This window comes from Colias philodice, chromosome 26, assembly GCF_061535455.1.
Source record: "Colias philodice isolate Cphi_HAF_F1 chromosome 26, ilColPhil1 Martin Lab GWU primary, whole genome shotgun sequence".
In the NCBI taxonomy this organism is placed as follows: Eukaryota; Metazoa; Arthropoda; class Insecta; order Lepidoptera; family Pieridae; genus Colias; species Colias philodice.
Genome location: NC_143111.1, coordinates 3691540 through 3704780, shown reverse-complemented (window position 1 = coordinate 3704780; position 13241 = coordinate 3691540). Strand labels below are relative to the sequence as shown.

Sequence of the window (13241 nt, the reverse complement as noted above, 5' to 3'; positions counted from 1 at the left end):
ACGCTCATCAAAGTAATGAAATTAATTACTTGTTGAGGGAGATTACTTTAGGTATCAGTAAGAAGCAGTAAAAAATTATTGCTCAATATTCGAGGCGGCACTTTTTTAATTAGCAATAATTGTCCTTCGTTATCCAATCGCGTTAATTATTTCGTAATTTTTGATGATATAAAGATAATCTGGCTCATCTTTTGAGTAATAATATTCAATAAAAAATATCTCAAGGATAATTATTTTGTTAATGAACAAAATTTGATTTACTGCTATGATAAAAAATGTTACTAAGTATGTCAATGAATCACTATTACGAATATTCGTATGTTCATTTGTCTTTTGTCAAGGTAATTATAGTGTACTTGTATGTGTGTGTGTGTCCGAGAAAGGAAGCAACAGCTGGGTTCTCTCTTATATCTATAAAGTTAAGCTTCTGCTTTCTGAATCGGTAATAAATTGTAAAACTGTAATAACGATTCAAAAGTTACTGAAGAAGAAGTCTTTCGAATTGAATAAATAACTGTTTTAGTATAGCGATACTCTAGTTTAAAATATTCATACAGACCTTAAAATCGTATTCTCTTTCATAATATAAAATGCTAATGAATTTATTATTTGAATAGGATGGACTTCGGAAACGAATGGACAAACTCAAAAACTCGATAGTGGAGCTCAGCAAATCCGTAGCTAAGGAGAGAGAGAAGAACGTCAGTCTGCTGCATTTGATATTTCCACCACATATTGCTAAGCGACTATGGCTGGGTAAGTTAACTTTTTAATTACGTATATTTTTAATTAAATATAGAATATTGATACTAGTATATGCCCGTGGCGTAACTCTTATAGTTCTCGTACAAACTATATGTTGGTATTATGCGCAAAATACACTGAAATTGATATATAACACAAAGACGTTGTCATGTAGCTCTATTTCGTTTTCTATAAAATATCCTCTAATGCAGTTCAAAATCAATTAGATATGCAATAGTATGTCAAATAGCATGCATAATATTTGTTTCGCCATTTTGACTTGGTCGGGTAACAAACACCAATCCAACTTTTTACCCAGATTTTTTTTCTACTTCTCTAGAGTGAAATTACTGTAAGAATGTATCGTTGATAACAATATTCACATTATAATGGAACAATAAAACAATACCGGGTAAATATTCTACTAAATTAATAAAAACTGCACATATAAATTATTAAATCAATATACCAGAATGTTCACCATTGGAATATAACTCATATTTAATGTGTCTGTAGGTCTATAATTAATTGGCGATTGTTTGGAAATTTATCGTCATACCAGGCGGCCATTGTACACGGTCATTAAAGTATCAATGGAATTATTACTTTGCTCATATTTTAAGTGGATTTTATTATGTCAAACGAGAGGTTATTTTGCCAATATTGCCCATCTATTAATTTATGCTTAACTAGCTGTGTCGCGATTTTACCCGCAAACGAATCCGTGTACTTAAATATATCTCAAATGTGAATTCTATGATATAACCTATATTCCTCAAAAGTTTCGTCCAATTCCGTCCAGTAATTTTAACGTGGGAGAGTAACAAACATCCATACATCCAACCATCCGTTCTTACAAACTTCCCCGCGTTTATAATATTAGTACGATAGTCGTTAGCTCACCTTATTTTTAATCATTATCTAATTATTTTATTGTTTGCTAGTAGCTTGCCCCGATTAGACTGGGCTTCATCCATATTTCCAATCTCTATAATATAATGTTTGTTCGTGCATCACGCAAAACGTTCCACATGCAATTTTTACCAGTGTCTAGAGATCTAAATGATAGTTTAAATATAGTACATAATTATTTGTATGTAACCAAATTATTTATCACATGTGCTAAAACTTAAACTTATAATAGCCAATATAGGGCTCTATCTACTTTGCGAGTGAAGCCTTGTGCACAAGCTAGTTTTCAATATAATTAAAATTACTGGCAAATACAATCGCATTTTTTAATCATTCCTGAAACAAAATAGTTCAATAATATAATAGTCTGAATAAAAATGCAAATAAAATAACCTATGGAATTAATTTCAATAACAAACAATTTGTATTAAAAGTTTGAATTGTTTGACTTTAATAAAAACGAGGGTACTTCAATAAAACTTAGACCTTTGTTTAGGTTTCATCAACCTCTTTCGTATCGGAAAGATATTGTAGCGATGGAGTTATTTAAACAATATTTATTCTGAGATATTTCTGAAATGATATTTTAGCATCTTTAGTTACTCTATTGACATTACTAGCGAACTGTCCAGGATTTATTTACTGTGACTATAAACTAAAGTGTATCCATAAACACCAAAACCCTATTCTAATACAAGCTTTCTTACAGGTGAGGAGATAGAAGCAAAAAGCCACGATGACGTCACAATGTTGTTCAGTGATATTGTGGGTTTTACTTCAATCTGTGCCACCGCCACTCCCATGATGGTCATCGCCATGTTAGAAGACTTGTACAGCGTCTTTGATATATTCTGTGAAGAGCTGGATGTTTATAAGGTAATATGTTAATTAATTAATAATGAAAGCTCTATATAGTTCCGCTATGATAGGTGCATAGTGACGTCAAGATATCGTTGGTTTCACAACAAAGAGCGCCACCAGCGCTCCCATAACAGTCACAATTTGTTTAGTGTCTTCGAACGTATTGACAGCTCTATAATATAGAGCTGTCAATACGTTCGAAGTTTTTTTTATTGAGTGGATCTATATTATAGATCCACTCAATAAATAAATTCATCATAACAACATTGTAAAATTAATGTGGCGAGGCAAAAATGAACAAAAGATAGTTACAGTCTTATTGCTGAAATTTTATCATGACACATTTTTTGGAAGTGAAACATCTTTAGGCGCGTTGAGGGTTAAATTTCAAGGTCGCGTCATGGCAATACCGTCACGTCATGGAGTAAGGCGACGATTTTGGTATCTTTGAATCTTTCCGAGGAAGTTTCACTTCTGACACGTGTGCTCGGTGCACACGCTCTTTTTTTAATTAAGCTTATAGCATACATCATTTTTTTAACAACAAAGCTAAACACCGACATACAAGAGAGATTAAACTTGACCGATTTTTAAATGACCCCTTTCCACATCAAATAGGGGTGTAATGACGTCATTTGAAACATGTTACGCAGTTCAAGACATACTTGGCATCGTTTCTTTGGACACAGCAAGTTCAAGAACATAATATAAATAAATTTCAAATATTCAGTTGGGAAATTTTTACAACACGCTGTATATGAAAGTGTCAAACTTTAGTGGAGCCTTTCCAATTTCAATTTTGTCGTGTTTAAAATATGTTTAGATGAAGATATATGTTATTAAAAGTGCAGTTTATGTAATATGTGATTCTGTTATATTACAATATTTGGAAAATAGTCGTATTTAGCTTATCTATACATATAATAAATCTGTAGAAGGGTCAATTCTGTACATTGAAAATATTGAAAAAATAAATAGTAGGGGGTGTTACTGGATCGATACCAAACCCAAATATGTGATAAAAAAAATTTTCTGTCTGTCTGTCTGTCTGTCTGTATGTGAAGGCATCACGTGAAAACTAACGGTTCGATTTCGATGAAACTTGGTATAATTATACCTTATTATCCTGGGCATAAAATAGGATACTTTTTATCCCGGAAAAATACGTAGAAAAAAAATAAATCTTAATTTTTCCGCGCGAACGGAGTCGCGGGGGGAAGCTAGTAATTAATAATTGTAACACAATGTAGAGTTATAAATATACCTACTATAGTTTTATTAGAACTTTGATACAAACGTAGCTTTGGTTCAAACTTCAATATTATAATAATATCTCAAAGCTTTAATTATAAATAAATTTAATAACATAATGTTGTATTTGGTGGTTTGTGGTAACACAGCCCCGTCATGTGGATTTCAATAGTTTTATAAAACCGCATAATTTACGTTATATGATAATTGTTAAATTTAATTAAGTTTTATAGTTAAATTAATTATTTTGAGTTTTGAATATAAAAGAAGGGAAAAATAATTGTATTTATTGCATGCTTCCGTACTTAAAAGCATAATCGTAGATTATCTATTTACAAAAATATTATATCCTTTTAAAATAATACTGTATATATATTATTACCTATGTATTTAATTGATATTTTAAATATATAATTTATAATGTTATTTTGGCAACAGACATGTTGTATATTTTCAATCATAAAATAATTTTGCTCAGTAGTTGAGTCCTTTTCATCTATATTAATACAATTTCATCTTTCTCTGTTATTCCAAGGAATAACTCATAGGAAAAACTTTTGTTCAAAGCGTTATGTTATTTGCTATACAAAGGGCAATAAACTCAATGGTAAAAACTTTATCCCTAATACAGTTACAGTGGACAAAACGTAGCCATGTTATTTGACAAATAAACAGTAATAGTGGCCAATAGTAATAATAATAAGTAACAATGATAATGGTTTGGGATCGAATAAACTGCGAACTAAAATGGATAGTTTATTTTATCTGTGATATTTACATAATCTGTGCTAAAGTAATATAAATTTTATTAACTTGTTTTCTCTGAAATGTAATCGTAAGAATGTTTTTACGTTTGAATATTTGATTGCTACTTTTTGTCACTATAAAATAACTTTGTGAAAGTTTTATTTGCTTGTGTGTACAGTGTTTTTGGTGTACAGTTCTTATTGAATCTGTATTACCAATGATCGACGTTGAATAACCATAACTATTTGAAAATAACATAAGTGAACTACTTATAACATTTATGAAGGTATTCATAATAAAAAAAGAGCGTGGCCGAGCACACGTGTCAGATGTGAAATTTCTTCGGCAAGATTCAAAGATACCAAAATTGTCGCTTTACTCCATGACGTGACGGTATTGCCGTGACGCGACCTTGAAATTTTACTCTCAACGCCCCTAAAGAAGTTTCACTTCAATAAATGCCATGTTTTTACGAGTAGCTTGATTTCAAAGTAAAAATGAAAGCCTTTGAGTATTTGCGTATGGAAATCGGTTTTCCGATGTGGCCAGGTGTTCTTTGTGTCTTTAAGAAAATACATAAATACGAGCAAACAGCTACGTCTCAGGAATTGCTTGAACAGCATACAGGATTTGTTCGTATTTATAAATTCTATTTGTGTGGTATATTGACACGAACGGTGGCAGACGTATAAAATATAGAATTTGTTGGAATTTTTTATTTAATAAAATAATTGAAATTTACAAGTAATTTTTGATACCTACTTCAAAATTATTCTGTTTGTAACAAACAATATCACATTTTAGACAATTGCTTTCTAACAAAGAAAAAATGAAAAATGAAAAAATATTTATTTGGACCCACATTATAAAAGTTATATAGATACAAGATAGTTCATAAAATTTCAGCGAGGCTCCGATTATTTAAATTCTATTAATTACCATTGATTATATTATAATCATTCTAGAAGAAAATAATAAGTTTTATTTACCAGGTGGAAACGATAGGCGACGCATATTGCGTAGCGAGCGGACTACACCGTAAGATCGAAACTCATGCGCCGCAGATCGCATGGATGGCGCTGCGAATGGTGGAAACTTGCGCTCAGCACTTTACGCATGAGGGAAATCCTATCAAGGTTCGTATAGCGATAGAATGGCCATAGTAAGTACTAAGTATGTATTGAACATAGTATTTAGATAGATACTTATAAGGTTTTGATGAACTAAAATTTTCCATTATATCTGAAATTTTTATTATAATGATTCATTTTAGTAGGTAGTTTTAATCAAGCAGACTAATAAAAAAGTAAAACTTTTCTGTACTGATCGGCTTATGAAGCGGCTTTGGCAATAAATCTCTATGCATTGGTTAATATTGTACGATATTGGAGTATCATTTAAAAAGTTTTGACACGTATTATGTAGGATGGATTCGCTGAAATTGATTACATAAAACATCATCCAAAACAACAAAATAAATACTGTTTAAGCAACTTTTTGGTGCACGAGTGCAAAAGTTTAGCCAAAATTTATCATATTTTCGTAAAGATAATGGGATAGGATAATTCAAATAATTTTGTAATCCATTATTATTTTTTTTATACAGATGCGTATAGGACTACATACTGGGACAGTTTTAGCTGGTGTTGTCGGAAAAACAATGTTAAAATACTGTCTCTTCGGCCACAATGTGACTCTTGCAAACAAGTTTGAGTCCGGCTCTGAACCTTTGAAGATTAACGTCAGCCCGACTACTTATGAGTAAGTATTTTATCGGATTTATCTTAAGTATTTCGGCATTTTTTATTTATATAAAGACATGGTACAGGTACAGGGGGGTTACCATGATGTTTTGTAGCAGTATTATTTCCAGTATGGGAAAGTGATGGCGCTAGGCGACCCAGGGTTGTCATTTTTGCACCCTGAAAATAATACCTACTACTTCAAACTTGGTCTAGCCTATAAAACTAACAGAACAGAAACAGGCAGGAAAAAGCTTTACCGGTAACATTTTCTCGTGAATTATGTTATTATTATTTCTATGTCTAAGTGTTCCCATGTAACTAAAATTAAGACATAGTAGAGACCTGTGTACCTGTGTACCTGTTCTGAGATCCAAGACACAGGTAACAGTCTAGTTTGGATCTCCTGTAACTATAATGCTCTACTTTTTTGGTTAATAAATATTTATAAACTAAATTCATTGTTATTAATAAACAAATCTAACATATTTTCATTTAATAAATGTTCAATTTCACAATCATGTAGTTCAATCAAAACTTCGAGTTTCATATACCTCTAGCTGTAAACTCCAACGGCACGAAAACAAGTCGATTAAATTCATAAATATTTTAACATTGAATCCAAAACGGACATCTCGTAAATTATATTTTATATTTATTTCATACGCCATACGCTATAACAATAAATTTAATCGTGTCATTATTTTTTATACGCCATTACACTAACCATAAGCGTTATGGTTTATTTGGTCTATATTTCTTATAATAAAGTTAGAGTGTTATATCAATGACGACATTTTTATTTAAGTATGATGATACGTCATTGGTTTCACTCAAATTGACCCGAGATTTAAGAAAATATTATATATATTATAAGCATTTGTAACTCAAACTCAAACTTTTGAATCGTCATAACATTTTTTGACATTTACCACTCGGTAAAGATAGTGGTAGAAGAATAGTTATAGTAGGGGAGCCCAAGAGGGGATTTTGGGATTTACTCGAGCGCGTCAGATTACTATAAGGGACGGTACCTTAGCTATTCATTAGTACCTCTAGTCAATATGAGCAGTTATGGTTGGTGGGTGCGCTCAGGGGCCCCGCTGGAAAATTTGAATAATCCATAATTTCCTAAGGTGGAGCTCGAATCGTCAGATTAGCGAAATGGGGACTTCTTATATTGTAATTAACCCCCCCATATATTAATCTGACGCGCTCGAATAATATTACTTTAATTTTTTACCCTTTCTTCATAGCGATTAAATCGCCACTTAAATCGTCAGATTAACGTATACTTTTTTTCAGTGACGTCCTGGAGCATGCAAAATATCAATATCTAACGCGCTTGAGTATTTCCAAGCCAATTTTTTTCTTTTTTAAATTAAAAAAAATCAAAAAACCCTTCCCCACCGCTAAAAGTGAAAACATTATAGGACCTTTTTTTCTCGCTATGGTCTAATCTACCATTTCTAATAGGTTCCCGTGACGCTCGAGTAAATCCACATTTAGCATCCTGGGCTCCCCTACTATTAAAAACGGTCGAGCAATTTTTGAGTTAAATCATACACAAAAAACATCGAATTATTTTATTATGTTTAATAGTTTTAAAATGGCAGCCTCGCTACGCTCGAAAATCAAGATAAAAAAGCGTGTGTGCCGAGCACACGTGTCAGAAGTGAAACTTCTTTGGCAAGATGAAATAAATAAATAAATAAAGATTCAGATATATCAAAATTGTCGCCTTATTCCATGACGTGACGGTATTGCCATGAAATTTTACTCACAACGCGCCAGAAGTTTCACTTCATTTCCGTCATCAGTTTAGTAGATTTTTATAGCAATATTTTTTACAACAATAAGAATCAAACCGACTCTAGCACAACATTAACAATTACGGTACTTCATTTGTGAAAAGTTAAGAGAGAAACCGTGAAGCTTAAAGCCAATTATAAAGCTGAGAATTAAATATCAGAGTAAAGCTCCTGTAATTTAGGCTTCATGAATTAAATAGTTCGAAACAAAGTTTGTAGGGAACATTAAATGATCACAATTTGTGTAAAAGTCACAAGTTTTATCTGTAATGTAATAATTATTTATTAGTAGATATTACTATTAGTACATAGACTTAATTATTTATTAATAATTATACAAATATATTGTTTTATGTCTATTTGTTGTGTTGTGTTATGTCTATTTAAAGTGAAACTTGAAGTCTTATTAATGTAATCGAATTTAGTACTCTCTATATGATAACATACCTTTCATTTTATTTCGTATTATACCTTATTGAGTTTCAGTAAAAACGTTATAAAATCTTTGAAATTTTTATCAAAATCCGACCAACCAATAAATAAAACTACGTATACAAGGGAAACAGAAAATTCCAATATCTAAAACACAACCCTCTACAAAATAACTTCCATAATAACAATTGCTCCACTATCAAGCCTTTTATAACAAACAGCGAAACTATTTCCGAACAATATTTTCAATTATCCCACAGCAAAGGAAAAGATAAGTCTTTAATCCGGGATCAAAAATAAAAATGTCCTCCGCTATTTGCTTTGTATTTTATCGGATTTTTCTATTTTAGAAGTTATTACCCACACATGCAAGCGTTGCGTTATAATATATAAAGCACTTGTTTGTGTGGGTGTAGTTTTTTATACGTATTATACAACCTTTCATAACTACATGTAAGTGAAGATCACTTGAAAAACTGAATTGAATAATTAACATAACAACATAATTAATATAACATAATATAATTGAACCAAAATTTGTAAGAAAAATCGTTGACGAAAAATAATCACAGGGAAATAATACCTGGCTAATTCAGTGATAAGTAAAAAAAAAACAGTTAAAATCATCTCCAAAGGCACGCCATAATGTGTTCATTCATTTTTAAATTATCTCTTCGCTATCAAAAAATTCTGAATACAATAAATTCAATTTATAATAAAAAAAATTGCACAAGATTGCGTATAACTAAAACGGGTTTATAAAAGCTATACAAAAGCCACTCAGTATGGTCCATTGATAGATAAAATCACAAAAGTACGGTTTCGAAGTTTGTATGATCCCAAGGAAATCTTTGCAATCCACTCCTTTTATCAAAAAACTGAAACTTCGAGAATTTTGTGGAACCTTCGAGAATATGTGAGATATCCACCCCATTCCATTACGCTATCCGTAACTTATATTTCTAACAATATTATACCAAAGAAATATTGGTTTCAGGTTGTTTTATGGGCGACATTTCATTGTTATGAAAGTTTTTACTTGCTTCGGTTTTGGAATTTATCTGTTAGAAACAATTCGAGTGTTCTAAATATAGCATTAAATTGGGCGATTTTGTTAAAGCCCTTAACGTTCAAAGTTTTTCTAAATTGAATTTTGTTAAATGTTTTATCGTATCTCTTAAGTGAATTTATTATTCATTTCTTTTTATAATTCAGAATTATGTAGATACCTTCTTCAGCCCACAACTTTACTCACCTGCTAAATAATATAAATACCTATATAAAACTAGCGGTCCGCCCCGGCTTCGCCCGTGGTACATATTTACGTTTTCTCTACATAAAAACCATCCTCGTACTTCAAGGAATATAATAAAAAAAAGAATTATCGAAATCGGTTCAGCCATTCTCGAGTTATGCGCTTACCAACACATTTTGCGATTCATTTTTATATATAAAAGAAGAAGAAGAAGTGTATTTGCTAACCGAGTCTACACACTGCAAAAATTCTTTTAGATATCATCTCATCAGCCTTTTTGGCATGAAAATGTAATAACTTATTATAAGTATATAATAACTTATTATAAGAAAATTCATTAAACAAATTGTAAATTAACATTCCATGACTGCAACTAGAAATAAAATATTTTGTTCTTATATTGAGCAGATGTTTAATGTCTTTGAAAGTGTAATGCCAAAATTATCTTGATATATAATTGTGGATATTTTCACCTTATCTGAGTTACTCTCAGTATCAGTATTTAAATAAAATTACTTTGAATACGATAGTAAAGTCTTCTTCAATAGACTTCAAAGGCAATTGATAATGAAGATTAACTTTAAAAGCTTATCACTTAGAGCTTTTAAAATAAACTTATGGTGTCAATATAAAATACACTTAACATTACATAAGTATTATTGTAATTTTATTTTTGAACAATATCATCATGTAACAGTGGAAAGAGCTTTCCCCATAGAAGGTACTATTATAGAGCGATCTAGCTATAGAAAATTTGATTGTATTGATTTGCATAGAAAGCAGAATCTCAGTTATTTTTTCTATAGAAATAAATACAACCAAATCACCAATATAAGGCTTAGTTTATACCGATAATCTATTTTATGATTGCTATATAGTATAAGAGTTCGTTCAAGAGAAAATCGATTGCTGCAAAGTGATTTTCTGCTTTTTTAATACTGTTAACATTGAATTATAGTAGTATTTATTTTAAGTGACTGATACACTTTTAATTTTAATTACTATTGAATGCATTCAGAATTGAATTTTTAACCGACTTCAAAAAAAAGGAGGAGGTTATCAATTCGGCCGGTATGGTTTTTTTTTTTTTTATGTATGTACACCGATTACTCCGTGGTTTCTGAACCGATTTACGTGATTCTTTTTTTGTTCGATGCGGGATGGTGTCGAATTGGTCCCATAAAAATTTTATTCGGATAGGCCCAGTAGTTTTTATTTTATGAGCATTTTTGTCTGTATTTGTAAATGTTGCAAGTGCAAGTTTGAAGTCGGTTGTTTTTAACGCAGTTATTGACTTGTTAAAGGTCAATCTGATACTATTTTAAATGACATAAATGTTATTTGTAGCTTCGGTCTGAATTTTCCAGAAATAATTTTTCTGTTCGCTTGTCCTACGGCTGTATCGTAACTAAGGGACCGGTTAAACTAAATAAACCAGGTTTAAATAAGGGTAAAGACATTGCCACATAACGACTACCTTACAAATAAAGAACTACCTATATCTTCATCGCAGGTGGCTAATAAAGTTCCCGGGATTCGAGATGGAGCCCCGCGACAGATCGTGCCTTCCAAACTCGTTCCCGAAGGACATCCCGGGAACGTGCCACTTTCTGCACAAGTATGTACACCCCGGGACTGATGCTGGAGCGTCACAGGTTAGTTACTGACATATATTGGATTAAGTATACATTGTTTTATGTGAATGCACCTTGTGTTAATGATAATATGTATTATTTTCGCATATCTAACATACAAAATATATTGATTTCTTTTTCTATTAGGTTTTTTAAGAAAAGCGTTTGTTTTTATTTTAGATACTGCATATTTTACGATATTTGAGATTAGTTTCAATCTATAATATATTCCCAATTCTTCTTCATATAACTTATTCAATACCTATAACAGTATTGTCATCAGCCATTGGAAGACTCCGATAACAATTACTAACACCCTGTATACACGATTTTCACACTCCTTTTGCTTTACTCCTTATAGGTAAAGCATATACAGGATGCTCTCAAAGACTTCGGCATAGGACAAACAAAACCAGCCGACGTGGACACGGATGAACCAACATAGTCGTTTAATAAAAATCCCTAAACTTTTATTAATATCTCAACATTCCAGAATTGTTAAAGTATTTTTATTGCGAATTGTAAATAGCCACTTATCCTAATTATTTGTTAGATTTAAAAAGTTTCGAACTTTTTAAATATTCTATCGTTTATGAGGCTTTTATTATTTGTGGTGCTTCGATTTAGGTTTAAAGGCGCTATGTGGTGATGTATTTGAAATTATCTGTAAATTATTATTTATTTCTTACTTACATAAACTATATTTTTCTGAATTAAAAGTAGGCTAAATAGCTTCTTAGGCTAAATAGCTTTAGTTAAAATGGCTTCCCAACAAAATAATGTTCTGTTTTTTAAACATGCTGTATTAAGTCAATCTACATTACTTTAAGCGCCTTTAAACCAAATATTGTCTAAAAACATTGTTAAAATATGTACGTTTTGCAACATAGTGTAATTAATTGCGAATAAATATAAGTAATCGTAGTTTCAAATGAATTAAATTGAAGGTACTTACCTTGGAAAGTTTGTTGAGAATTTATTCAACTTTGTGTTGCGTGAAATAATTTCAATTTTGAAATATATTTGGTAGAAGTCATCTACAAAATTGATTTGTGTTCTCTCTTTGCTTTTGATTTCAGCTAAATGCTATTTTTAAAGTTAGAGAATCATAAAAATGAGTCGTTTTCTTTTCTAAAATTATTTAAATGTATGAGATAGCAGTTGTATGGAGGTACGTAGGGAGAGACGCAAGCACTGTAAATCTATTTTGACTTTAATTACAAGTAATTTATACCGCAAAATATAACCTAAGGTTGCCTGGAAGATATCGCTTCTTAGCGATAAGGCCGCCTTTTTGTACCGCTCTATATTACTTTGTTTGTATTGTTTTGTGTGTGCAATAGTGTTCATTATTATTATTATTAAAATATACTGATCAATATTAATTGCAGTATAAATAGATTAAGGCCAAAAAACCTTTTATTTCATAAAATACCATCGATTACTACAATTTTGAATAAACCCTCAACACTTTTCACTCTGTATATAAACTCTTAATATTCCTGTAGATATATTATCATAGTTATCTAAAGCTTTACAATTAATCGTAAGAAAATGTAAATAAAGTGACTCCGGGATTATTACGACTTATAAATTAAATTCGCAGTAGATTGTAGCTTAAAATGTTCATTCATTATCTAGATACGTCTAGTTTTTAAGTACCTAGTCAAATTCATATCATCATTTATTAAACATAGAATTTGGTATCGCATTTAATTACATTTAGGGCTGATTTTTCAATCCTTGGTTAAAACTTATTCGCCGAATAATGTATAAAACTACCATTTTAAAAACGTATTCTAATTACCCGTATTTGACAGTTTACGTGACATTTTAATATGATCGTGTAATA

General features: G+C 30.9%; 1 protein-coding gene across 1 annotated transcript in view; it reads left to right on the top strand.

Annotated features, from left to right (window-relative positions):
- Gycalpha99B (guanylate cyclase 1 soluble subunit alpha 2) overlaps nt 1-12106 on the top strand; it is a 76039-nt gene extending 63933 nt beyond the window's left edge. The window contains exons 9-14 of the mRNA XM_089711186.1: nt 618-756; nt 2366-2532; nt 5508-5651; nt 6122-6276; nt 11269-11410; nt 11751-12106. Of these exons, the coding sequence (XP_089567312.1) occupies nt 618-756; nt 2366-2532; nt 5508-5651; nt 6122-6276; nt 11269-11410; nt 11751-11834 (831 nt within the window). The 3' untranslated portion in view covers nt 11835-12106. The remainder of the gene's footprint in view (nt 1-617; nt 757-2365; nt 2533-5507; nt 5652-6121; nt 6277-11268; nt 11411-11750) is intronic.
- The last annotated feature ends 1135 nt before the right edge of the window (nt 12107-13241 follow it).